The sequence below is a fragment of the Sus scrofa genome, chromosome 8 (assembly GCF_054392235.1).
Source record: "Sus scrofa isolate SSC_HxYL_T2T_F1_AM1 chromosome 8, Sscrofa_HxYL_maternal_Yorkshire_Landrace_v2.0, whole genome shotgun sequence".
In the NCBI taxonomy this organism is placed as follows: domain Eukaryota; kingdom Metazoa; phylum Chordata; class Mammalia; order Artiodactyla; family Suidae; genus Sus; species Sus scrofa.
This window is the reverse complement of record NC_139390.1, coordinates 91,616,059-91,642,455: the sequence shown is the minus strand read 5'-3', so window position 1 is coordinate 91,642,455 and position 26,397 is coordinate 91,616,059. Positions and strand designations below refer to the sequence as shown.

At 37.6% G+C, this 26,397-nt stretch overlaps 1 protein-coding gene across 9 annotated transcripts in view; it reads right to left on the bottom strand.

Annotated features, from left to right (window-relative positions):
- INPP4B (inositol polyphosphate-4-phosphatase type II B) overlaps positions 1-26,397 on the bottom strand; it is a 696,813-nt gene that overhangs the window by 322,091 nt on the left and 348,325 nt on the right. For all 9 annotated transcript variants that reach the window (XR_014812874.1, XM_003129178.7, XM_084972777.1 and 6 more), the window contains 2 exons: positions 25,084-25,295; positions 23,014-23,058 (listed from right to left, as the gene is read on the bottom strand). Coding sequence is in view for 8 of the 9 variants with exons in the window: in XM_003129178.7 (XP_003129226.4) it covers positions 23,014-23,058; positions 25,084-25,174 (136 nt within the window). In the remaining variant the exon portion in view is untranslated. The remainder of the gene's footprint in view (positions 1-23,013; positions 23,059-25,083; positions 25,296-26,397) is intronic.

Here is a 26,397-nt window from a genome sequence, read left to right as displayed (position 1 = left end):
ATTCGAAATCATAATCTAGCCTAAGGCATTGTGTGACTTTGGATAAATGATTCTATCTCTTCCCACCTCTATTGTCTTATCTGTAAAATGGAATCAAAAGGACAAATTTCATAGATTTGTTATAAATGTTATATGAAGTAATATATATAGCATGCTATGCACATTAGAGGCCCTTTTTTATTAAGTTTAATAGGAATATTGTCATACACTAACACAAAAATGGATTTTATCTAGTTAATATTCTTATAGTAATTAAACACTCAAGATATTCTGGGTTGGTCCTGATTTTGTAAAACCTTATTCTTTTTCAATAAAAGCATTTTATTAAGTCTATACTGGTGGATTTTTTGGTACCTTCTTGTATTCATACAGAAAAATACAAAAAAAAAATTTAAACCCCATACTGGATTATTTATTAATCTTGGAAATCATAGGTATCATTAATATAATGCCTTCTGTGAAATCAGATGTGCACATTTAATTTCACCTCTGAATAGGCACTTCTAAATGAGAAGCCAAATAGCAGAAAGCCTTATTTATTTTCTGTCTGCCGTCAGGTGTACTACACATAAATGGTAAACGCACCCTCTAAGCAGGGATTTATCTGGGAGGTTAGTGTTCCTTTACTTAGAGAAAGCTGGTCCACAGGCAGGCATGTCTGAACAACTGAGAATTCCCTGACCCCTTGGGAAGAAGAGACTTGCTCCTCTGTTCTGTTCATCCCTTCATCAAAAAAGGAAGACTGTGAATGCTAATAAAGCTTCTTTCCTTGCAATTAAAAATAAATGTTACAGCTCAAATCCATATAGTATGATAGGAACAAGCAGTCTCCTCTGACAAAAGTCCATTTCTTATATCTGCCTCCTAGACTCTTCATAGGAAAAATGGAAGAGAGAAAGCCATGCCCCTCAAGGGCAAATAGGCAGAGTACAGAGGATGGAGGGCGTCTTGAACAGAAGAGTGGCCTGATCCAAACAGGGATTTAGGGAAATAACCACCTAGCTCCAGGCTCTCCCACTAGCACTCTTCTTATTTTGCCATTCCTAAGCAAACTGGCCATTTCCCTAAAGCTGTGGGTAAAACTCTTTCTGCCTAGATTGTGGTTTTTTTATTTACTTCTCAATTTCTTTTTGTCTTTTTAGGGCTGCATCTGCAGCATATGGAAGTTCCCAGGCTAGGGGTTGAATCAGCCTACAGCTGCCAGCCTACAGCACATCCACAGCAATACAGGTTCTGAGCTAGGTCTGAGACCTACACCACAGCTCAAGGCAACGCCAGATCCTTAACCCACTGAGTGAATCCAGGGATCAAATCTGCATCCTCATGGATACTCGTCAGGTTTGTTAACCACTAAGCCATGACAGGAACTCCTACTTCCCAAATTCTTAACATTTGCTCAGGTTTCTCAAAAATGTCACATAGTATATATTCTTGTCCCCTGTACTCTAGAAAGTTACATGCCACTTATCAACTGATGCGCCAACTTGAGTTGTGTTTGCAGTCCAATAAAATACTGGACTCTGGTACATGGTTTCACAGTAACCATTCTAGACCAGTGATTGCATCTATAGTAAGTCAATTCACATCCTACCTAGATAGATGTAACACTTCAAAAGCCTGATAAGCCCCTCTAGTTACTTTGCCAGTATAATAGGCTTTCCTATTTTCAGATTCTTCTGACTTTCTTTTCTTTCTTTTTCTTTTCTCTCAAGAGTTTTAAGATAGCAATTTTCTGAAGCCTAGGCTGTCACCCTCTACAATTCAGATCTCCTAAATGGATTCAGAAGACAATACTGCCTTGTTCCCAATGCTCCTCATTCCATGATAATTCAGTTGTCCACAGTAAAATGGCAGAATCCACAGTGTCCTGGACTCAGAGCCACACAGGAGCATTTCATAGTCAGGAATACGCTGTTCACTCTGGAATATTTTCTTAAAGCTATTTCTTAGAGGAGGGTGGCTCTATATCATGCTGAGCTGATACATGTCCATTGGTAATATTCTACCATGTTCATTTCATATTCTCCGTAGAATCTTTAGGAGTCTCTAATTCATTGAGCCTTGTACCACACCGTGCCCTCCCTGTTCATTTTAGTTTATTTTCAACTGACAGAATCTATTTTCTGTAATTTTTCTCATTTGGCATTTTTTTTTATCATGTATGTTCTCTTCTGCTACTCAAATGTCTTTGTTACCATATGTTTCTCTCACAGTCTGAAAGATGAGGTTCTCAAAATCATCACATGTATATTTATACGATTTGGGACTAGTGGGTCAGAAATACACCTCTTTTAACCAACTACAGCTTCCCCCTTCAGTTAAGTAACTATTTCTCAAGTCTTCATAGAAATAAAGCAAAAATGTGTTATTTTTCCCTTAACTGTTATGTGGGAGATTTTAATTTACACATACTTCCCTAAAGAGTATGTGAACAACGCAGAGCTGCCAACATAAGAAATATTTTCTGGGAAAATTAAAGAATTGTATAAAAGTTGTGTGAAAAATGTGATTAGAAAATTTGGACTTTATCTTTCTTTTTTTGCTGTTTTCTTTTGTCTTTCAAGACACTGAATTCAAAATATTAGTGTTCCAAATTCAAAACTAAAATCTTACTTTTCAAGAATAAGCATACCCTAATAACTTGAACCAACAGTGTTAATTTCAGGTTTCTAGAAAGTTAGAGGGCAAAACACAAGTCAGTGTTCAAGGTTGTATGATATGAAACCAATCCAAGGAATTAATACACACACATAAAGTCATCTTAATGAAAAGATTCCTTAGACATACTGGAATAATGCTAGATTTTTTGCTTCTCTATTACAACAATAAAATGCTAATATAACAACTTCAGGTTGTTCTCAATTAAGATAATAAAGGAAGCATGCAGAGAAAACAGGAGTGGTTGTCAGGAAGCCTAGTTTACTGCATACTTAATTATGTGCCCACTAGCATTAGACTTAAACTTTGCTCATGTTAGCTGAAGTCCAGAACAATAACGTGCCTATTGCTGCCTATTAATGCTATTTGTTCCATATTCATGTTTTTGATTAATCAGTCAGCCAGATCTGTAGATCACAAGATGTGGCTCACGGATGAAGATTTTTTTTTCTTTTTGGCTGTGCCCCCGGCATGTGAAAGTTCCCTGGCCAGGGATGGAACCTGAGCCACAGCAGCCACAGGAGCTACAGCAGTGACAATGTAAGACCCTTAACTCTCTGAGCCACAAGGGAACTCCAAGGTTATTTATTTTTTTATTTATTACCAATAGCTCAGTAGCTTGAGTTAACTTTCTGTCAGTTAAATGCTGTGCATTCTACTCTGCCTTTTCCTCTGCATCTTCAATGGCGACTTAGCCTCGTAAGGAGTATTTTAACACCTGCAACACTCTGATAATAAAATGCAAATAAAACTCAAGGAAAGGATGAGAGGAATACCACAGGGAGGAAGCAGAAGATAGAGTTATTGAGGAATATAGGTAATAATTTGCATGAGAGAATTTAAGAGATTTTGTTATAGAAATATTGTTTCAGAATTCTCTCTACACAGAGATTTGAGCACTACTGCTTCTAAATTTTGTTACAACTGACTCACTTATAAATTAATCTCCTCGATGTAAAAAGCTAGATTCAGATTGCTCGGAAATAGGAAATAGGTCCTGAACAAAATTTGTTACTTTTTTCCCCTGTAACAGAACAATGTAGAAATACGTCACCATATTTTATGTGTATTTATGTGTGTTAAATAAAAACATGTTAACTTTTTAAAAAATGGCTGGGAAGATGGAATTCACTCCTACAGTTGTGAACATTATGCTAAAATTAACCACTCAGTACTGGTTCTCAATTTAAGTATCATGAAGAATCTATCGAGAAAGTAAAAATAGAACCTCTGACTAGAACGATGGCTCCCTGGAAAAGATCTTTGATTGTACTCTGGAGCAGGGAAGATGGCAGCTGTAGAGAAGACAGAGTATTTGCATATGAAAAGACCAAATCTGGTTCAACTCACCTTTGTCAGTACCAGAAGACTCCCATTCTCCAGCTCCTCCCTTACTCCCTAGGCTTCTGTCAAGTCGGTACTCACTTCTATTTTGCCTTGTTTTCATGAATATTACCTAGATGGCTGATTCCATCCCCAAGCAACTGAATGAAAAACAAGTCTGTGCTCAAGTCTCCTCCGTGTTGATATCCCACGCTATGTCATGTAAAGCCCGAACTGGCCTGCCATCAATGGCCTAATATTCTTGGCTCTTTGTGTGCATGTACCAAACCCATGTTCCACTTCAGAAACACGTGCTTGCAGCTTTCTGCTGCTCTTTTCAGCAGCAACATATGTGCTGCTTAAGAAAGGATGAAAATGTTATTCCAAGAATGGAAGCAGGTCCCTCTGAATACTGAAAGAAATATTGTGAGTCAGTTAATGGAAATCTGTAGTGTTAGAACTAGGGTCACAAAAGAGGAAGCAACACAGGGAACAACCTTAAATCTTTTACCCGCCTAGGGATTCAGATGACAACATTTTTCCAGAACTGGCAGTCTGACATAGGATGCAAAGGGATTCCTGTTCAGGACAAGCAGAGCAGCCATCAGTCAATTTAGCAGTACACATGGTTAGTGGGGGAAGGGCTGCTTCCTCCATTCATCTCTGAACCAAAAGATGAGGCCAGTGTGGCTGGTGGAGATAGTTCCTTACAGGATGGGTGGCAGGAAAGTCAGAGCCTAAGTCACCAAAGGTGGGTGGCTAAGGGAATGTGCTCAAATTTGTTGACCTCTGAGGACACAAAATGATGCCTAAGAGGCATTTGGGAGTCTGAGGAAGAATAAAGGAAATTGGAACCTTGGGATGTTGCCTTCAGGGGTTAAGTCTCCTGGGAGAATCTGAGGTCCATTTGTTTGGACAGGAAGTAGCAGGCAAGTTGGAAAGCAGTTGTTTAATCTGGCTAATTTCCCACACAAAACACTGACTCATGGTCCGGGTTTCACCAAATCATGCATGAGGCAAGTTGTTAGACACACTTTCCCCTGAACCAAAATGTTGCAGAAAAATTACATTGTATATATTGCACCCAAGGGCTTACATTTTAGAAGGTGGTATTTTAATTAAGGAAATTTTTAAAATTTCAGTGATATTTTCCCCATAAATGTGTGGGACTTAGTAGTTATATGTAGAATTAGCAGTCTTCTGTGAAACTGCCATTTCTAATGTCAACTATTTTAAAGTAGATTTAAAGTATTAAATCAAAGCCCTATATGGATAGATTAGGAAACAAGGGGGAAAGGGAAGCAGGAGAATAGATGGTTCTGGAAGGATAATTGGCCTCTCCTGTTATTGTCTCTATCGCAAACAGCCTCTGTGGGGGAGGGTGGACACATTATCACTCCCCATTTTTCTTGAGTCTCTTGAATCAATCAAATGTGTGTGGGTTTTGGTTTTTTTTTCGTACACAAAAGAAAATCTCAATATTCATGTTAAATATGGGCTTGAAGGGTGTCAATTCTCTCATTGTAAGACGGTTGACTCACAGGAAGTAACAGAAGGTTGGTAGAGAACGTAAAGCTAGAAATGACTAGTGAGCCAGGAGACTTGACACAAGAGGAGGAAGACACTGGGTCTGTGGGTGAGAAATCAAATGTGGACTTGAAATCAAATGCTTGAAGGCAGAAAGGGTCTAATTACTCGGAGCAAAATCCACAAGCTTCACACTCTGTGGAAACAGATCAGACAACTTCAAAGAGTGACAGGTTCTCCGAGAATCAGAGTTTAGAGGAAACAAAGAGCACACTTCTTATAATACTTGGGATCTCCAAGGAGAGCCTTGAGCTCAGCAGAGAGCCTGTGAGCTGGAGGTAGATGCTTCATTGCCCCAGCTATGCAGGAAGTTTCAGAACAAAGGAGCAACAGTCGTTTATACTACCCACAATAACCTAGAGAAGAACCAACTTCTCAGCATTCCCAGGACATACAGGAGACGAGGTAAGATGAGAATATGAGACACCTTCTGTTTGAAGGTCTCCTTGGTAGTTCTTTCTTGCTCCCTGCAGGAAATAGTCAAAGGCTCAAGATCACAGGTTCCAGTCCTGACTGCATGACTTTGGATTTGTGTTGAAGTCTCAGTATCCTCCTCTGGAAATGGGGATGATCATTACAGTGATTCTCACTGAGAACATGTGAAGATCTAATTAAATACGTGGGAAAAAGATTTGTTAATTTCCTAATGATGTATTCATAATGTACGTCTCACTTCGATGAATACTAACTCGAACACTGTAAAACTGGAATTCTTATGCACAACTTGCAGATAAGGAATCAGCTTTACAGAGAGGGTAAGAGACTAACCCACAACAATAATAAAATACCATTGAGCAATCATGTATATACTAGCACCGTTTTAGTGCCTTAGGTACCCTACCTCATTTCATCCACAAAACAACCCAGAGAAGAGGAATAGTTCAGAAATGCACAGGGAGCCAGTAGCAGAATCTAGATTCAAATGCTTTGAGATTGGCAGCCCAGCCCATGCTTTCAAATCAATCACATGTAGCATCTGCCCTTGCACTGCCTTCTCTCAGGGTCACATGTGGTAGGCTGAAATCTAGGCTCAAATCTCTGGACCCCAGTCCATCTCTACTCTTTTAGTTGTCTGTTATGCTTCTTGTTACTTATGTATGTATGTTCTTAAGGGCATCTCTATAGGAAAATGGCTTGCTTCCTGATGCTATCATAACACAGGAATCTTGAAGTTACTTTTTGAAAAATGGGGGCATAAAGTTCTATGCAGATAAACAGCTCTCCAGTCTAGTTATAGGACCCACTTGTTCAGCTCAGCCTATGACTGATTCTTCCTGTCAGTTCTCTCTAGATGAACTCCAAGGGCAGTTGGGTTCTAACCTTCCTAATGTAATTTCCTAACAACAAAATATCCATGGTTAAATAACTGTCTTCACTGCAAATACTAAAATGAATTGCTTTTTACAAACAATTCTGTGAGCAACAATTACAAAACATTTCAAGGGCATTTCTAAATATATAGATTTATTTTCTGGAGAAATGTGAATTCAAAAGCAATGGCATTCATGCTTGCGTTCATTCTGTGGACATTTATTGAATGTCTAAATGTGCATACTATGATTCTAGGTGACAGTTTCATAGCAGTGAACAGGAAAGCAAGTTCCCTATTTTATGGAGCTTATAGTCTAGCAAGACATAAAGTGTTAAAAAAAATCATTTAGTGTGAATTTTAAACAGGGTGGTTAAATTGATAATGTTGGGGGGAGCATGGATCAAGAAAAGCTTCTGTGATGAAATGACATCTGAGCTGTGACCTAAAACACACCAAGGCGCTAGCTAAGAGGGGGAGGACAAATTCAAAGACCCAAATGCTTGGCCTGTTTGACAAATGAAAAAGAAGAGCAGTGAGGTTGAGAATGAGGCTGGCAGAGTGGGCTGGAAGAATAGCACAGGCAAGATGAGAAGGCTTGCTTCTCGAGATCCTTTAAAGTGTGGTAAGTTATTTCGATTTTATTCCATGTGAAATGGAAGCCATTGAAAGATTTTTAACTAGTGATGTAAAGAAATCATGATTATATTTTAAAAGGATTATTACTGTTTTTCTGTCAGGAAGGAAGTGTGTAGGGGCAAGAGCAGCTGCCAGCAGACCCATGAAGATGCCTTTAACCCACCCAGGTGAGAACTGATGGAGGCTTAGGATTGAACGATATCAGCGACTATGGACAGAGGTGGTCAAATTCAGAGTATATTCTGAAGATAGAAATCATAAGACTTGACGGATTGATAGGAAGTTAGGGAAAAAGAAGAATCAAGAAAGAGCCAGGGTTTGAGAATTTGCATAACTGAATGGCTATTGATGCATTTAAAGGAGATGAGTATCACTGGGGAAATAAAATGTTTGGAAAGACAGAAAATGGGAATCAAAAAATCAGGACTTTTTGACGGTTCTTTTTTTTATTATGAAAGTTGATTTACAATGTTGTGTCAATTTCTGCTGTACAGCAAAGTGAACCAGTCATACATATATACACATTCCCTTTCTTATATTACCTTTCATCATGGTCTCTCCCAAGAGACTGGATATAGTTATCTGTGCTGGACAATAGGACCTCATTGCTTAACCATTCTAAACGCAATAGTTTTTATCTACTAACCCCAAACTCCCAGTCCATCCCACTCCCTTAGTCTTAAATATCTTAAGTTTAAAATACCTCGTATGAAGTAAAATGTCTTGAACAAATGACACTGTGGAGTTCAAAGGAAGACAAGGATTAATATTCCAGAGGAAGGGAGCATTCCAAGGACTTGATTCTAAGATCTGATTGTAGACCTCTCAGATATAGAATTAAAGATACAATTAGAAATGTAAAAATGATGTGGATGTCTGGTTAAAAATTTGGTCTAAAGGTGTGTCCCCTCTCATCTATCTTCCTTGATTTACTTTTAAGGTTGGGATATTTTTACTCCTTGACAACAAAATGACTCTTGGTATCTGAAATAACCAAAAGTTCATTTTCCTTCTTTCATCCATGGAAGTCACACAATCCACAGGGACTAAGAGAATGGGCTCTAGAGTGAGCCTGCCAGGATTCAAATCTCAACCCCTTTCAACCTCTTCCTAATTCAGTTTCCAAAATGTAGATAATAATGGTGCCTAATCAGAGTTATTATGAGGATTATATTTGATAAAATTGGTAAAATACTTATTCCAGAGAGTGGCACAGAATAAATATCCAATAAATGTTTTATATCTTTAAAAAAAAAGACCTCTTAGATGAGGAAATGGAGATGTGTACTAGCTAGTTGATAAAGAGAGCAAGGAGATGTTCATACCAAGTGAAGTAAATCAGTCAGAGAAAGACAAATGTCATATTGTATCACTGTCATGAGTAATCCAACAAAATGATGCAAACAAAAGTGGTTACAAAACAGAAATAGACTCAAAGACATAGAAAACAAACTTATGGTTACCAAGGGGTAAGGGCGGGGAGGGATTAATTAGGCATCTGAGATTCACGGTTGCACACTACTATGTAAAAAATAAATAAACAACATGGTCCTGCTGTGTAGCACAGGGAACTATATTCAATATCTTATAATAACCTATAATGGAAAAGAACCTTAAAAACAGAATATATATATATATATATATATATATATATATATGTATATGTGTATATATATATGTGTGTGTATATCAACTACACCAATTAAAAAAAGATAGAAACAGAAGTTACAAATTTTGGAGACAAAGACTCATAAGTGTTATTTAAAACCATGGACTTTGAAACTGCTTAGAGCAAGAGGGTGTTTAAATTTTTTCAGTATTGGGATAAAACTGACATTCTGAATCTGAGTATGTTTTCACCTGGGAATAACTTTTTTGCTCAAATTGACCTCTGCCATCTTACCTATAGATGACAGCCAAGAGTTATGTCTTTGTCGTTGGTCAAGTAGAGATAACGGAGGAGTAAGGGGAGGAGCCCTTGAAAAGCTTTGGGTTTTCCTGTACCAGACCCATGAGCTCAGGCAAATACTCAATCCCTCCAAGAGTCAGTTTCTGCCCTTGTGAAACAGGGAGAGCACCACCACTGCCAACTGAAAAAGGTCAGGGCTCCAATAAGAAGCATTTGGGAAAAGATGATTCTGTATGCTGGATTTGCAAAGGGACTTTGCTTTAATCCCATTCCACTCTATGTCTCTTTCCCCTGGCCTTGTTCCCAGGTGGCCTCAGATGCATTTTGATGCCATCTGCTCCACAGTAGCCCGAATGACAAATTTCAGACACACAGACAATAGTATCAGGGGATCTTGCTCCCTTATAACCCCAGAGATTTCCTAATGAACAAAGCCATTGGGTAGCCCTGATGCCTCAATGACCCATAAGTAGCAACAGATGTTGCAAAGGTAGCCCTGTTCCAGTGACCAGCCTCTCAGTAATTATACAATGGCGGGAAGAAAGTAATTAGGTAAATCACACACAAAGAGAAATAAACTGAATGGGGCATGTTGATCATGGATGAAAGAAAGACAAAGAAGGTGGAATGTGAACATTAACAACAACAATGACAACAAAACCCTCTAATTTAACAAATAATTTGGTAAATCTATGTGGAATAATCAATTTAGGTCTGTGAAGTTAAACCTCGTCCAAGACCTCCCTTAACAAAATATAAGGTATATTATTCAGAAAGAAAGAAGAACAGACGAATAGATGTAATTTATTGCAAGTGAATTCAGTTAAATGCTAAAGTCCAGGCAAAAAGGAAGAGAGAAGAGATGTTTGTTCTCTGATGTACTTTTCTTTTATTAACTGATGTTATGAATCTCAGCCTCCTGAAGAAGGCCAAGTTAGGATTTAGACCAGTGTCAGGAAGAACGGGCTTCCTTCCAGCTGCCTCAAGCCCTGAATCCTGAGTCACCAGAAATGACTACCCCCAGGACAGCCTGGTTAAGAGACTACAATTGGTTGATTTTCTCTTCCTTCAATTAAATCTCTATTTCCAGAGTAAAAAAACATGGTGCAGGTCTTAGATAACCTTTTGTGCTCCCTTCCCCAATCCTGTATTTTTAATAATCAGCCACAAGGAACACGGACTTTAGAATCTTTCTTCTTCCACGCCCAGCTTTATGCCCTTGGGCAAGTGACTGAATCTAACCTATGAAACCAGAATAGTGAGAAGCACTTAGCAGATGTGATGTAAGATCAGAAATAAACCATGAAAAGACACATTGGGGAGATTTTTTTGTATGCAAACTTTTGTATGCAAACTCTGCGTAGGAAGGCAATAGTCAGGGGCACAGAATGGTGACAGAGTCCTCGGCCGTGTCCCATTTAGCCTGGCCTGAGCCTTCCCTGAGTTTCATCTAGCATAGCCCCAAAGCCAGTAAGACCCAATTCCTCCTGATACCCAAATACAATTTGCAAGTGCTAGAATAATGTTTAAAGACCTGCCTTCCTTTAGAATTTTAAAACAAGTTCTAATATATGTGCAACAATTGTAAAGTATTGCAAGAGGACTTTTAGAGCCTTTATTTTTAGAGTGGGATTATAAGTAACAAAGAGGAAAATGCAAATGAGCCTTAAACTCATCACCTCGGGAAATGAGCTGCAGGATTTTGCCTCAGGTATTTTGCTGTTCTCTCTGCCTGCATCTTGGAGACTCTTGTATTCCTCCTAAACTGGCTGAACTCTTGACCATCCTTCCAGACCTGGTCCAAATGCCACCTCTTCTGAGATGTTGTTCCTGATGTCATAGTTATATTTAATCACCACTTGCTCAGTACTTCCACAGTTATTAGCTTATGCCTTTAGTCTGTCCTTGTCACAATCTGCCTGGCCTTATAGCTGTTCGTTTCAATCACCTCCTAGAAATTCATGAGAAGAGAGGGATCAAGAAGGAGGAGGCACAGCCCAACGGTTAAAAGCAAGAGCTTCAGAATCAGACAAAACGCAACTTGGATCCTGACTCTCTCACTCAACTTCCATAAGATCTTTGGAAAGTTGATCACTGAGAATCTTAGATTTTTCATCTCTCCGTTGAAAATAATATGGGAGAACACGTTTTGTACTCAGACTCCTGGGTTCAGTTGTTGGGCTTATTACTTTACCTGCTTATGTCTTAGTTTCCTTTCCCATGAAACAAGGACGATAACAGAGTAATTATCCTATAATGGACTCATCTCATAATGAAATTGTGAGAATTAAAGTAATTAATTTATGTAAATTATTTAGAACAATGTATGGTGAACAAATAAGCACTCAATACATGTTAGCTATTTTTAATGTTATTACCCTTCAGAATTGTGGTTATGGAAAACATAGCACACTGTTTATAAAGAGATAAGCCCAAAGTAGATGCTCAAAACATGGTAGCTATTACTGGGTTCTCTTAGTAGTTGGCAAAATGACTTCTTTTAGAGTGGTCCCCAAAATTACTGTCCAGTAGAATGTAACGTTTTATAAGGAATGTATCATACTATGAGAATAAAGGAAATGACATTCAACTTATAATCAGGCAATAAAATAGAGCAAGCACAGGCCTTGTCTAGTTCTTAGCAGTTGCTTCTCTTAATTGCTTGAATAGCGTCTTGCATCTTCTATGAAGTAATCTTTTCATCAACTGATTATATACAAAAATATACCTCTGTGCTTAGTGTTCCCTTTAGCTTGCCCAGGATACCATGTAGAGGGTAAAAAATACTAAAGAAGATCTAGTAAAATCTTCCATTCTCCCACTGGAGCTTTAAAAAAGTCAGAGCTTTATGATCATTTATAGAACACAGATCAGCAGGAGAGTAAAAGTGTGAACACAGGAGAAAATTGGCAAGTTTGGCCTCCTAGGGTGTTTTTTTTTTTTTTTTTTTTTTCTTTTAGAGAAACATATAAAACAATGCCTGACTTACAGCAATTCATAAAATATGAATAAATCTGACATGCAGGATAATGAAGGCCTTAGCAAGCTATAAAATGCTGTCCATAAAGAGATGAGATAGTATTTGTGCAGCATGTCAATAGGGCACCTTTTATGCATATTTGCAAATTCTGGACCCAGAAAATTGATCATATGAGTTACAGAACTTTTTATTTTTCTATCTGGGCTACTAGGAATACAGTGGCTGTATACACAAAACTTAAAACCAGTACACATAATCACATATATGATCCAACAGAAGAATAAAGCACTTGGAATAAGCACTCTATTGAACAAGGCCTTAATAACCAAACGGGACAACCTCTCCTTACTGAAAGCCATTCTAACATTTGAAGTAACTTAGCTAGGGATGTCCTGCCATTGTACCATGACATGATGTTGTGGTGAAACTTAATTTTAATCACTGATTTCTAGGCTGGTATATTAATCATTTATCTGATACAGGTATATAGTGGGTTGCATGCCCACAGCCTTAAAAAAAAAATCCTCCATATCCATAGAAAAAAACAGAGTTTCTGCAAGGGTGTGCTTCAATTTGTGTATTTAGCCACATTATGGCAGAACCGACATGGCTTGCAGAGTGAATGGCAAGTAATTTCCTATAAAGCACTTGGAATCATTTGGATTCTTCGGTGCCATGATTCCAAAAGACTAGGAAGTAGATGAATCAAGAAATCTATTTGAGAACACAGTTTTCATTTATCTTCTAGGAAAATAAGATGGTTGGCTTTGTATATGCAACTTGGTACAATAATAAAAAAGTGGTTATGGCATGTCTTTGTGTGTGTGTGTTTTCTTTTTATTGGCCACATCCAGGCACATGGAAGTTTCCAGGCCAGAGATCGAACCCAAACCATAGCAGTGACAAAGCTGGGTCCTTAGCTGCTAGGCCACCAGGAAACTCCAGTGTGTGGGGGGGTTTCCTGCATTTGGAGTCTTTATCTTGTTCCAAGAACAAAGAATCTGCTTCTGCTGCTCCCTTGGTCTCGAATATGATTCCTCCTTTCCTGCAACTGTTCTAATGCCGCTTTCTTCCTTCAAAACTGACTTGAATTAGTCTTCCTTTAAAGCCTTTCTTGACTATTCCTTCTCATGCCAGTTTGATTCTTTACACCATCTCTCATATTCTTAGAGACCCTGAAAAACAACTTAGCTTTTAAGGGTCTTTTTAATGACTTCAGGAGTCTTAGTTTGATCTCTCTAATTACACTGAGTTAATTGAAAGAAAAGAGCATAACTTTACTCCTTCAAATATGCTCCCTTTCTTGTTCAGCTTATTTAGATATTTAAACAAACAAACAAACAAACATTTGATTGTGACATTTATATGGGCATGTTGCAAAGATTTGGGGAAATATAGGAAAACATAGCAAAGGAAATAATAATGGAACAAAGTTGTAAGAACCACAATTAAAAACTCATACTATACTTACAATCTTGTTATTTGTAGACACAGTTAAATAAGGTTTATGTCAAACATAGAATTTATTATCCTGCTTTGACAATTCTTATTCTCTTTTTTTGGGTGAAATATTCTTTTGACAGATTATTTTTAATGACTGCATCATTTTTATCTTTAAAAAGTATGTTTCACTATAAAGATTAAACACGTGCTTATTGGGAGTTACCATTATGGTGCAGTGGAAACAAATCCAACTAGGTACCATGAGGTTGCAGGTTCGATTCCTGGCCTCACTCAGTGGGTTAAGGATCTGGCATTGCCATGAGCTGTGGTGTAGGTTGCAGATGCGGCTTGGATCTGGCATTGCTGTGGCTGTGGTGTAGGCTGGCAGCTATAGCTCTGATTAGACCCCTAGCCTGGGAAGCTTCATATGCCAAGGGTGTGGCCTTAAAAAAAAAAAAAAAAGCAAAAAACCAAACCAAACCAAACCAAAAAAAAACCTGCACATGCTTATTGACTCTGAGTCGGGGTGAATGAAATACAGTGACTCAAACTTTCCTTTATCCATCTGAAATTTGAGGCATTAGGAAAAAAGTCAAGAAATGAGATGGGAAAACAGAAATCAAGAGAGTGAACTATCAGAAAATGTATGGTGACAAATGACCAAAACGCAGGGGTAATGGTGATGTATTTCTGCATTACCTATTATTAATTTTCATCTAATATAGTTTTTGCTATATCACTAAGAAAATTATAGCCATTAATATAGATTTATCAATTTTAGATAAAACAGAAAAATAAAGTAAGGATCTATTAAATAAATGTTTGACCCTCAGATTAGTGTTGCTTTAGGTACTAATAAAATCTGCAGGGGAGGAATGGATACATAGTTTTCAATTCAAGAGGAAAAAAATTATTCCCTAAGTGTATATACTGATTCTTAAAAGATAAAACAGATTCACAAAAGGCAAAAAGATCTTCCATCAGTTGGCTTTGAATCATCTCTCTTTATCCATTACTCATCAGAGTCCCAGCAATACCCAAGTGCCAAGGCCAATCCTGTTGTCCAGAGGCTAGGTACAGGTGAGGGTGAGGAAGACCAGAAGAGTCTGTGGAAGTAGGAGTGCTCTGGTTCCGCCCCTCTCTCCTACCATCGTCCCGCTCCAACCTTGGCAGGCCAGCATTCCAGCAAATGGTCCTTCTCTATTTGCAACTCTCCCTTGACTTCAACACCAGATCAGCTTGGGTTTCATGCCTGATCAGACCAGCATCCTGATTTGACTGTCCTATAACACCAGTATTCCCATTCCTTCAACCCTATTGCCTATCTACTGTAACCTACCCCCTCCTGCTGGAAAAGTCACCTAGGTCTTATGTTCAGCATGGATACTTTCCAAATTAGCATCCATGCCCTGCATAAGATCCTTTGGACACAAAAAGGTCTTCCTTGACCCCTTATAGCCAAAGAAGTCCTTCTGAAATTAATTAATTAATTAATTTATTTATTTATTTATTTTCCTTTTTAGGCCTGCAGCTGCAGCATATGGAAATTCCTGAGCTAGAGGTTCTAATCAGAGCTGCAGCTGCTGGCCTACACCAAATCTGAGCCACACCTATGACCTACACTACAGCTCACAGTAATGCCAGATCCTTAACCCACTGAGCGAGGCCAGGGATCAAACCCACATCTTCATGGACACTAGTCGGGTTCTTTAACCTGCTGAGCCATGACAGGAATTCCCATCCTTCTGAAATTTAAACTTGATTGTATATTTGATGATATTAATGCATTTCTATAAATTTTTTAGGATTAATAAAGGTATTGTGATTATGTTTTAAAAACAAAACAAAAACAAAATAATCCCACTGTCCCCAAAGTCACCTCTCTCTCCCCAGGCACATTCTTTTTTTTTTTTTTTTAATTTTTTTTTATTTTTTTTATTTTCCCACTGTACAGCAAGGGGGTCAGGTTATCCTTACATGTATACATTGCAGTTACAGTTTTTTCCCCCACCCTTTCTTCTGTTGCAACATGAGTATCTAGACATAGTTCTCAATGCTATTCAGCAGGATCTCCTTGTAAATCTATTCTAGGTTGTGTCTGATAAGCCCAAGCTCCCGATCCCTCCCACTCCCTCCCCCTCCCATCAGGCAGCCACAAGTCTCTTCTCCAAGTCCATGATTTTCTTTTCTGAGGAGATGTTCATTTGTGCTGGATATTAGATTCCAGTTATAAGTGATATCATATGGTATTTGTCTTTGTCTTTCTGGCTCATTTCACTCAGTATGAGATTCTCTAGTTCCATCCATGTTGCTGCAAATGGCATGATGCCATCCTTTTTTATGGCTGAGTAGTATTCCATTGTGTATATATACCACATCTTCCGAATCCAATCCTCTGTCGATGGACATTTGGATTGTTTCCATGTCCCAGGCACATTCTATATAGTTGCCCTGTTTCTGTGTCTACATAGAACTTCATACTATCTAAAATTATTAGTAAGATTTTTATGCTCCCAATATGGTTTAGATGAATGAATTATTTGCACTTGTTTGGGATTTCACTCCAGCCTCCGTGTTCCCACATTCCTATCATAACTGTCACTAAGGCTGTTGGCACTAAGAGAACATGTTTTGATGTACCCTCTCTCTGGTCACTTGCCTTCCATTAGGTATCAGTCATCAACATGTAAGTTATTTCAAGAATGTGTCTTCACAGCGTCAAGAAAAAAACACCAGGACTACATGCATACACATATGCCATTCTCTTCTACATATTTAACATGCAATAGTGACTATTGCTTTGGATTTATGATATATGTGACATCTGTATAAAAATACAAAAGCACATAAGTATTTTATTGACTCTGGAGATAGTAAATGGAGGGATATGATAACAAACATTATAAGCATAATTGGAGGGATAAACTTAAGAAACAGTTCATGGGACTTTCTTTTTTTTCTTATTTTTGTTGAGTTACTCGCCTGTATACTTTTTCCGCAGTAGTTTTAAGAAAGAAATGCAAATAGATTGTAAGAAACGATCCCTCTTCTTCAATGACAGCTTTGTTGAAATGAAAACAATTTTATTAAACTATATGCAGAAGCTGTGTTCTCTTGGAGCTTTAATTATTTTTCTCTTTGTGAAAATAAAAAAAGGGTATCGATACACTCAAGAGAAAGAATGAATGACATGTGGAGGCAGAGCTGTGGGTGTAAGGGTGAATTACAGAATTTAAGTGCAGTCAATCACTAGAAATAGAGTTGACGATGGGTATGAAACACACACTTTTTCAGTACAGAGTTATCCTGTACTATCAAGACAATTTTAGCCAGTTAGCTTGCTCAACTAAGTATCTCCTACCTCATTTCCTTGAATAAAGATATAGCTTCAATAAGCTGTAATGATTTTATAGTGGCAGAGAGACAAGGCAAAAATAAACCCCTAATGGAAAATAACTTAAACAAAGCAAGACAACACCTACAAAATTAGTGTGACTATTTCCCCATTTTAAAAAGCAAGGCTGTTGATACTTTCGATTTATTCAAATACGTTGATAAGAATTGAGAATCAAACACAGAACAATTTAGTTAGAAAATTAAATGGAAAAAGTCTCTTATCTTGGTTATTCCATTTTTTTCCTAGATATTTTTGTTTGTTTTAAGATGCTTTGCTTTCTTTCTGAGCACATTATTAAACAATGACAAAATATTTAATATTAATATTTAATATTCTCTCATGATTAATTATGAAATGAAGTCAACTATATAATAGTTGATGCATGGAATAATCTGTGAGATTAAAAAAAACTCAAAGAAAAAAATGACAAAAATATACAGTGAAACCTACATGGTTCTAGTGATAATCTCCTTGAGAGAGTAATTTTAAAAAATTTTTCAAGAAATGATACAGTTAAGCATTTTTTTTTTTTTTTAAATGGCTGCACCTGTGGCATATGGAAGTTCCTAGCCGGGAGTCAGCTGCTGTTAACACTGGATCTGAGCAGCATCTGCAACCTACACTGCAGCTGTGGCAATGCCTGATCCTTAACTCACTGAGTGAGGCCAGGGATCAAATCTGCATCCTCACAGAGACAACACTGAGTCCTTAACCTGCTGAGCCACAGTGGAACTCTTAGAGTTAAGGATCTCAAAGTGCTAAAAAGTATAATAAACAGTTTGGGAAATAACATCTTCCAGGATAAATAACACACTTCCTTACATTTATGAGTTGTATTTATTTTTTCTTTTAGATCTGTACACTGACTTGATTGCTTTCCAATTGTGATTTATTCCATCCTATTTCTTCTTACTTCCCTTTTTTTTTTTTTTTTTTTTTTTTTTTTTTTTTTTTTTTTTTTAAGAGGAGCCCTTTCAGTATTTCTTTTAGAATGGGTTTAGCATTGCTGTACTCTTTCAGTTTTTATTTGTTGGAGAAATTCTTTATTTCTCCTTCTACTTTAAATGATATTCTTTCTGGGTAGAGTCTTCTAGACTGCAAATTTTTCCCTTCTAGAACTTTGAATATATCTTGCCACACTCTTCTGGCCTGTAGTGTTTCTGTAGAGAAATCAGCTGATACCCTTATGGGGTTTCCCTGATAATTAACTCTTTGTTTTTCTCTTTCTGCCTTTATTTTTATTTGATTTACTTATTTGCTTATTTATTTATTTATTTTGCTTTTTAGGGCTGCACCCTAGGGCATATGGAAGTTCCCAGGCTGGGGGTCAAATCAGAGCTACAGCTATCAGGCTACACCACAGCCACAGCAACACAGGATTCAAGCCACGTTTGCGACCTACCCCACAGCTCATGGCAATGCCAGATCCTTAACCCAACTATCCAGGTCAGGGACAGAACCCACATTCTCATGGATCCTAGTCAGGTTCGTAAATCACTGAGCCACGAAGGGAACTCCTCTTTCTGCCTTTAGAACCCTCTCTTTTACTTTTGCCATTTTTATTGTAATATGCCTTGGGTGTGGGCCTGTTTGGGTTCATTTTGTTTGAGGCCCTCTGTGCTTCCTGTATCTTGATATCTGTTTCCTTTAGATTTGGAAGGTTTTTAGCCATAATTTCTTCAAATATGTTTTCAATCCCCTTTTCTTTTTCTTCTCCTTCCAGAAATCCTGTTGTATGTAGACTGGCCCACTTTATATTATCCCATAGATCTCATATTCCTTTCATGTTGTTTTCATTTGGTTTTCTGTCTGCTACCTTGATTGGGTGACTTCCATTATTCTATCCTCCAAATCTCTAATTTCATTCCTCTGCATTGTTCATTCTGCCCTTCAGTGTCTTTAACTCGGCTTGTGTCTCTGCAAATGAATTTTCTAATTTTTCTTGGCTACTCCTTATATTTTCTAGTTCCTTTCTAAAGTAATCTACATTACTGTTCATATTCATTCTTAATTCCATCAGTATTTTCACTGCAGATTCTAAATAATTTTCTTTTGTTTACTTGTCAGGCATTTCCTGTCATGTGATAACATAAAATTCCCTGTTGTTAAGAATTCTGGTATATTTTTTAAATAAATATGAAAAAAGAAAAACAGTTATTTATTGAATAGGAGGGATATTATTACGAATAAATTCTCAGAGTTGCTGATCTCTTAAATCTATGATTCAAAGCCAGAAATGTAAGTGACGACAGCATTTCTCCCGAACTTACTGCACTTTCAAAACAATTAGTATAATTAGGTCTTTAAACAAGATATGTAACTTTAACTAAAATAGAAGATAGTTATCTGGCCCAGGCCTGCTATCTATGTTTGACTAACAGACTCCACTCCAATTGCTTCTGCCCCCTTCAGATTTTCCCTGTTCTCCAGGATGTGAATAAAAAGGCATTATCAGAATTCCCTCATGGCACAGCAGGTTAAGGATCCAGCATTGTCCCTGTCTCACTGCTGTGGCATAGGTTCTATCCCCGGTCCAATAACTTCCACATGCTGTGGGTGTGGAAAAAAAAAAAAAAATCATTCTCTGTTTTGAACTGTTTTGAAATATACTGAATTAGCCTAAAAAAAATCTTCATTTTTCAGAAGTCCTACTCAAAACATAAAAAAAATGATTTTCTTCTCTTAAAAATGAAAGATGGGTACATGAAGGCTAAAGTAGCAAGAGTTACAGTCAGTGAGTAAAGAGGTATGTAGGCCTTTTTTGACACTCAGCTCCTTTTCAGAAAATGAATTTTTTCTATATCTAAAAACATCTTGAGAGCACTCTAGAAAAATAAGTAATAAAGTATATCCTTGTGAACTGGAGACTGACACTTGCCAACTGCCTCTACATAGATTGAATCTTGAGCCACTATAGCTGCTGATCCTCAGCACCCTCTGCAAGGAGCTCGGGGTGGAGATCAGGAGGGAGACGCTCTGTGCTTTGGGAAAACTGGCAGACAGGTCTTCAGATAGTTAGATATTTTCAGGAGAAGATTTTATGAGCCTGATTCTTGCATCTCCTCATATCTAGAAAAGCATTAAAATCCTTCATGGTGACCTCTGCTCCTGTGACTAGCAGAAACCTTCATGTGATTAGCAGTAACCTTCTGTAAAAATGTGTGCTTGGTTGCATGTACCTCCTCCTTCACCAAAATCACATGTGTACTGACCTCCCCCCCACTCCAACCTCTTTGGAGCCGTATTTCAGAGCTAACTGAAAGGCTGCCTCCCAGGCCATAGTCCTCTTTTTTGCCCCCAATAAAACTTAACTCTCAACCTTTAGGTTGTGTATATTTTTTAAGTGGACAGTTTTATTAGTGTTACCACAGTAGTTTCTTGAGTTTTCATAGCTCTGCCTGTTTCTCAATACCTAGAAAAATGAAACATCTAGAATTCTTTAACTTACAATGCCTTTTTAGCTACTTTTGTAACAAAAATTAAATGTTTCAAAAAATGAGTTATACTAAAATCCAGAATGCTGACAACACTAAATGCTGGTGAGGATGTGGAGGAACAAAGTCTCACAAACTGCTGGCAGGAAGGCATAACGGTAAGGCCACTTTGCAAGACAGTTTGACAATTTCTTTCAAAGCTAAATATACTCTTAGCATGTGATCCAGCAGTTGTGCCCCTTGGTTTTCACCCCAAAAGGTTGAAAACTTATGTTTACATAAAAACGTGTACACAGATGTTTACGGCAGCTTTATTCATAATTGTCAAAACTTGGAAGTAACCAAGATGCTCTTCAATAGGTAAAGGGATAGCTAAACTGTGGTATATCCAGACAATGGAATATTTTTCACTGCTAAAAAGAAATGATCTATCAAGTCATGAAAAGAAATAGAACGAATACTCAGACGCATATTACTAAGCGAACAAAGCCAATTTGAAAGGGCTATATACTATACAATTCTGTCTGTCAAAGGCAAAACTATGGAGACAATAAAGAGATCAGTGGTTGCCAGGGGTTGGGGATAAAAAGGGATATATTGGGGAGCTCAGAGGACTTTTAGAGTATGTTAATGGAAATACTCTCTATGAGATCCTGTTTTGTTATTTATTTATTTATTTTTTGTCCTTTTGCCTTTTCAAGGGCCGCTTCCCACGGCATATGGAGGTTCCCAGGCTAGGGGTCGAACTGGAGCTGCAGCCGCCGGCCTACACCAGAGCCACAGCAACGCGGGATCCGAGCCTCGTCTGCAACCCACACCACAGCTCACGGCAACGCCGGATCATTAACCCACTGAGCAAGGGCAGGGACCGAACCCGCAACCTCACGGCTCCCAGTCGGACTCGTCAACCACTGCGCCACGACGGGAACTCCAAGAGATCCTGTTTTGATGGATACATATCATTCTACATTGCCCAAACCCATGGAAGGTAACACCAAGAATGAACCCTAATGTAAGCCATGAACTTAGGGTGATAATGATCTGTCACTATAAGTTCATCAGCTTTAAACAATGTACCACTCTGATGGGGGATGTCGATAAGGGGGGGGGGGGTGCTGTGCATGTGTGACGGCAGGGGGGTATGTGGAAAATCTCTGTACTTTCTGCTCCATTTTGATGTGAACTTAAAACTGCTCTAAAAATAAAATCTATTAAAAAGAAAAAGAAAACAAAACAAAAATGTAATTATTTTCTCAATAAGTTATGCTTCAAATATAATATTTTAAGCAAATGTTATAATTTTGGAAACTATTCCTTGTATAAGGAAAACATATACTTCTAAAATAAATGCTACTTCAAACCACTAAAAACTACTATAGACAATAGATGTCTATATTTCAATTTTCCCACAACTTTATAAAATATGTACATCAATATTTAAAGATTTGGATGTGAAAATGTATCTGTTGTCTATATACATGAAGTTGAATACATGCACGTAAAATTCTATAAAACTTCATTAAAGATATTAGTGACCTTTCAAAATATTTCAGAAGTATGAGAAGGAAAAAAAAAACCCTCTCTAACACATTCATATGAACCACATTTTTAACTTCTTTAAATACCATTTTGCAGCTAACTCCCCAATGGCACTTTGAAGTCACAGCCGGTTCAAATACAAAGCAGCTCCCACTGAGTATTAAGTAGTGGACCAGCCTCAAGGTGCACATTTTTAATTCTCCCTTTGACAAAATTACAGATTTCTACATCTGACAGATCTTTAGAATTGCTTAAGCAAGTCCAAGCATTGAATTAAAGTCAAATTCTCAAATGCCAAGAACCTGTTCGCAGTATCAAGATGGAAGAGACGGGATATTTTTGAGTAGGACTGAAAGGGGGAAAGAACCTTGTAATCAGCAAAGAAAGACAAAGGGAAACTCTACAGAAGCCCAGTCTCCAGCCCAAGCAGTAAATAATTAGATGCTCGGATTTTGAGAAGTCTTTAGCAACCAAATCCAGCACCGTAGCACCGTATTAGAATGAGTGCTGGCCACTGGATGTGTGGTCAGTAGACTTGGATGACAGGCACAACCCCCTCACCACTGCGCCCTCATCCCTGGGCCATGAGCTGCCGTGTTCCACAGCTCTAATTCTTTCCTCATAAATCAGGGAAAATAACACTACTTTATAGAATGAATTTTTTTTTTACAGAACAATATTCATGAGCGTTTATAAATTATATAATGATATAAATAGCATGCTTAAAGGTGTAAACTAAATGTGCAAATGACTATTACATTTATAGCTATACATAAATAAGATGGAATTTCTTACCAAGGATGAATTCCAACTGTGGTTCATCTGGAGTCTTCTGAATACCTAGGAATATTAGGAACAAATTCAGATTAAAGATACTTAACCCATTATCAAAATTATGTCCACAAACATTACTTTCCCCCTGCCCAGAATGTGTAACTGCATTATTTGGCAGAACAAACAAACTCAGTTAATTATTCAAATTTATATATGAGGAATTTGTTCTTGGGGCAGAACATAATATTTGTAGCAGAACTATATATGACTAAAGATTTGATTGATCTCTTCAGCTCCAATGGCCATTTAAAACCTCAGAAATGTTGTTTTGGGAAGTCTTGACAAATATATAAAACATATTTTTCAATTGTTTCAGTTTCTTTCAACTTCTTCAGTTTTCTTTAGATGGATATGGAATCTTCACAAAGGATGACCTCACTAAAGTCCTCTCTCACGTAGATTTCTCTTTCTCATCACTCCAGCCTTGACTTGATAATCAAGTACTGATTAAAGAGCTTCTCTGGTTAGGTTACTCAGAAGCTGGTGATAGTGGTTATTCTGCCAACTTATTGATGGCTCAAATCAGCATTTTTTTAAATGTTTCTATTCTTTCTTTGGCAATGAAAAACATCTAATAACATGGCTAAATTGTTTAACTTGACATAAAAGGGAGCGTGAGTCTGAGAATAATGGTAAGGAAGATGGAAACATCTAATGGCTAGCAGGTAAGAAGACAAGACTGGTGGGCAGTGATAATGTGGTAGGTAGATTCCCAAAGACCTCACACAGCGCAGAGGCTTCCTAAACAAGAGTGGGTTGGCCTGGGTACCATTAGTTACCACGCATGGGTGATCAAGAAAGCAAAGCTAAAATTTACAGAAATGTAAATGAGTTAGCAATAATCGTAATAATATTGGGAAAAGCCTTTACTTGCTTGTTTTTAACGAGTGTACTCATCAAGTACTATTTAAATTTATTAGCATTTGGTCACAAATACTGTTAGAACCACTTCTTTGTACAAAAATAATTTCTTATTTACGGATTTCATTTTTTTTTTTTTTTTTTGCATAGTAACCGATTTTTTTCTTCCTGCTGACATTTAACAATGCTATAGTTAACAAGTTTAGACATTCCAGGATAGGTTAGAGTGACAATCATTAGGTAGGTCTTTATTAATTTCAAAGAGTGTGGATTTTTAAGAGGTTATTAATTCTGTTGTAAGCTCTGACAACCAAATTTCTCAAATTTCTCAAAAACACATCCAACCAATACCAACTATTTTATAATGTAAATTAAATGAGAAGTTAGGCATATGCTTGCTAGAGTTAAATAATTGGGCAACAGGAATCTTTTGAAAAGAAAAGAAAAATATACAATGTATGCTAAACAATAAAACCCAGACAGACTCTAGAATGTTAAGCATGAGAGAAAACATACAATTCCTCCAATGATTTTAATGACTTGAATAGCACAGAAACCCAAAGCTAATGTTTAAATGCAAGTCTTGGCTTAATCTCCAAGCTAGCTCTATTCATGTGATTTACAGCTCTCAAGAATAGCAGTGACAGTCCGAGCATCCAGTGTCATCACTGAGCCCTAACGCTCTCAACCTAAATTTCTTTGGCTTTAAAGAGAAAATTTCTAGGTTCCAAAAAATGACCCCATATGAGATTATAAAAATGTTGAATAGAAAGTGTACATAAAAACTGGAGTTCCTATTGTGGCTCAGCGGCAACAAGCCTGACTAGTATCCGTGAGGAAGCGGCTTCAATCCCTGGCCTTGCTCAGTGGGTTAAGGCTCCCATGTTGCTGTGGCTGTGGTGTAGTCCAGCAGCTGCAGCTCTGATTCGACCCTTAGCCTGGGAACTTCCATATACTGAGGGTGTGGCCCTAAAAAGACAAAACAAAAAATTATTTATTAGCACCTCAAGACACATTCAAGATCTATGATTCTACCATTTGATATTTAACCATTTCATAGACTATCATATCATCTAAGATAAAAGATGGGAGACATATCATAGACTCAATACTGAAATAAGTAGTGCAAAGGAAAAAAGTTAGTTAATTTGAGGGTGCATGCATACTCACTTGTGAACTGAAAGTCCCCAGTATCATTTGCCTGGGGTGCGGGAAGAAAGTGCTGGCCTTCTTCTGATGTTCCTTCCTCTTTGATTTCCATGATCGATCTTCACAGTTCTTTAACTCTTCCAAATTTTTGTGCCCAAATGTCACTGCCACTGTTTCCTCGTTTTGTACAGACGTATCTTTACACTAAAGTCTGGATATCCCACTCTGAAATTCTGCATTTAGGAAACATCAATAGGTGAAAATCCTGGTTATTTCAGAATTCAGTATAAAGCTAAGAATTAAAGGTAGGTAGAGATTTCAAATACCTTCATGTGAAGGTTGGATCCTGCCCATCCCACTTGTATTTTTAGTACCAATCCACCCAGTTGAATGTACCATAAGCACTAGGTTGAAAGGATATTCTCTATGCGATGATTTTCTGGTCATAGGCAAAACCTCTAAATCCTGAAAGGTATGTTCTTTCTCTTCTGGTTCATTTTGCAACATAGTAGATGACTATAGGGACTGCTAACTTAATATGCACCTAATTTAGCAGCTAGAGCACACCACATCTGGTCAAGGCATTGTCAAGTTTTGTCAAGGTGAATACTATCATTGTTCCTTCCATTAGAATTGCCCTTTATGCTCATCTCTCCATCTACCCTTGTTAGAACATTATTCATAAGCACATACAGATCATTTGACATGGAGCTCTTCTTCCAAGGTGAGCCAACAGGTTGTTCAGGGGAGTTTCGAGCCTTATCATGAGCCATAGAATGTCTCTTGCTGCTCTGCCTAATAAAGCTTTAATTGTTTAATCGTTGGGGTATATAGTGAAAAGAATGAATAATACTTCTAAAAAGCTAAAACTCCAAGGCCAATGCAAGCAATGACAAAATGATGAAAATTAACATGGGGAAAGAAAGCCGTCAAGAATTTAACACCCTGTGACATAGATAGCCTCAAATTGTTTCAAATACATTTTGACATTTAGCATGATATACATGACCAAGAACGAATTAGGGAAAAAAAAAATCAATGTTGTTTTAAATCAAGTTACCAGCTGAATTAAAATGAACAAAAATCTTTAAGCATCTACCCGATGCTATTTCATGAGACAGCAGCAACTGGGTTTCGTTTAGAATACTGATGTCGTCTCCAGCGTCACAGGTCCACAGCCTCCCTATGTCTTGTTCTTGAAAAAGCAGCTGTGTTTATAATTCAGTTCTAGTTTTTAAATATCATCTGGCAAAAGTTATACCCAGAAAGCTTCTTGAATCTTCAGAAAATATTAAAATAAAGTTGCAGAGAAATACACATTGGCCTCTAAGGATA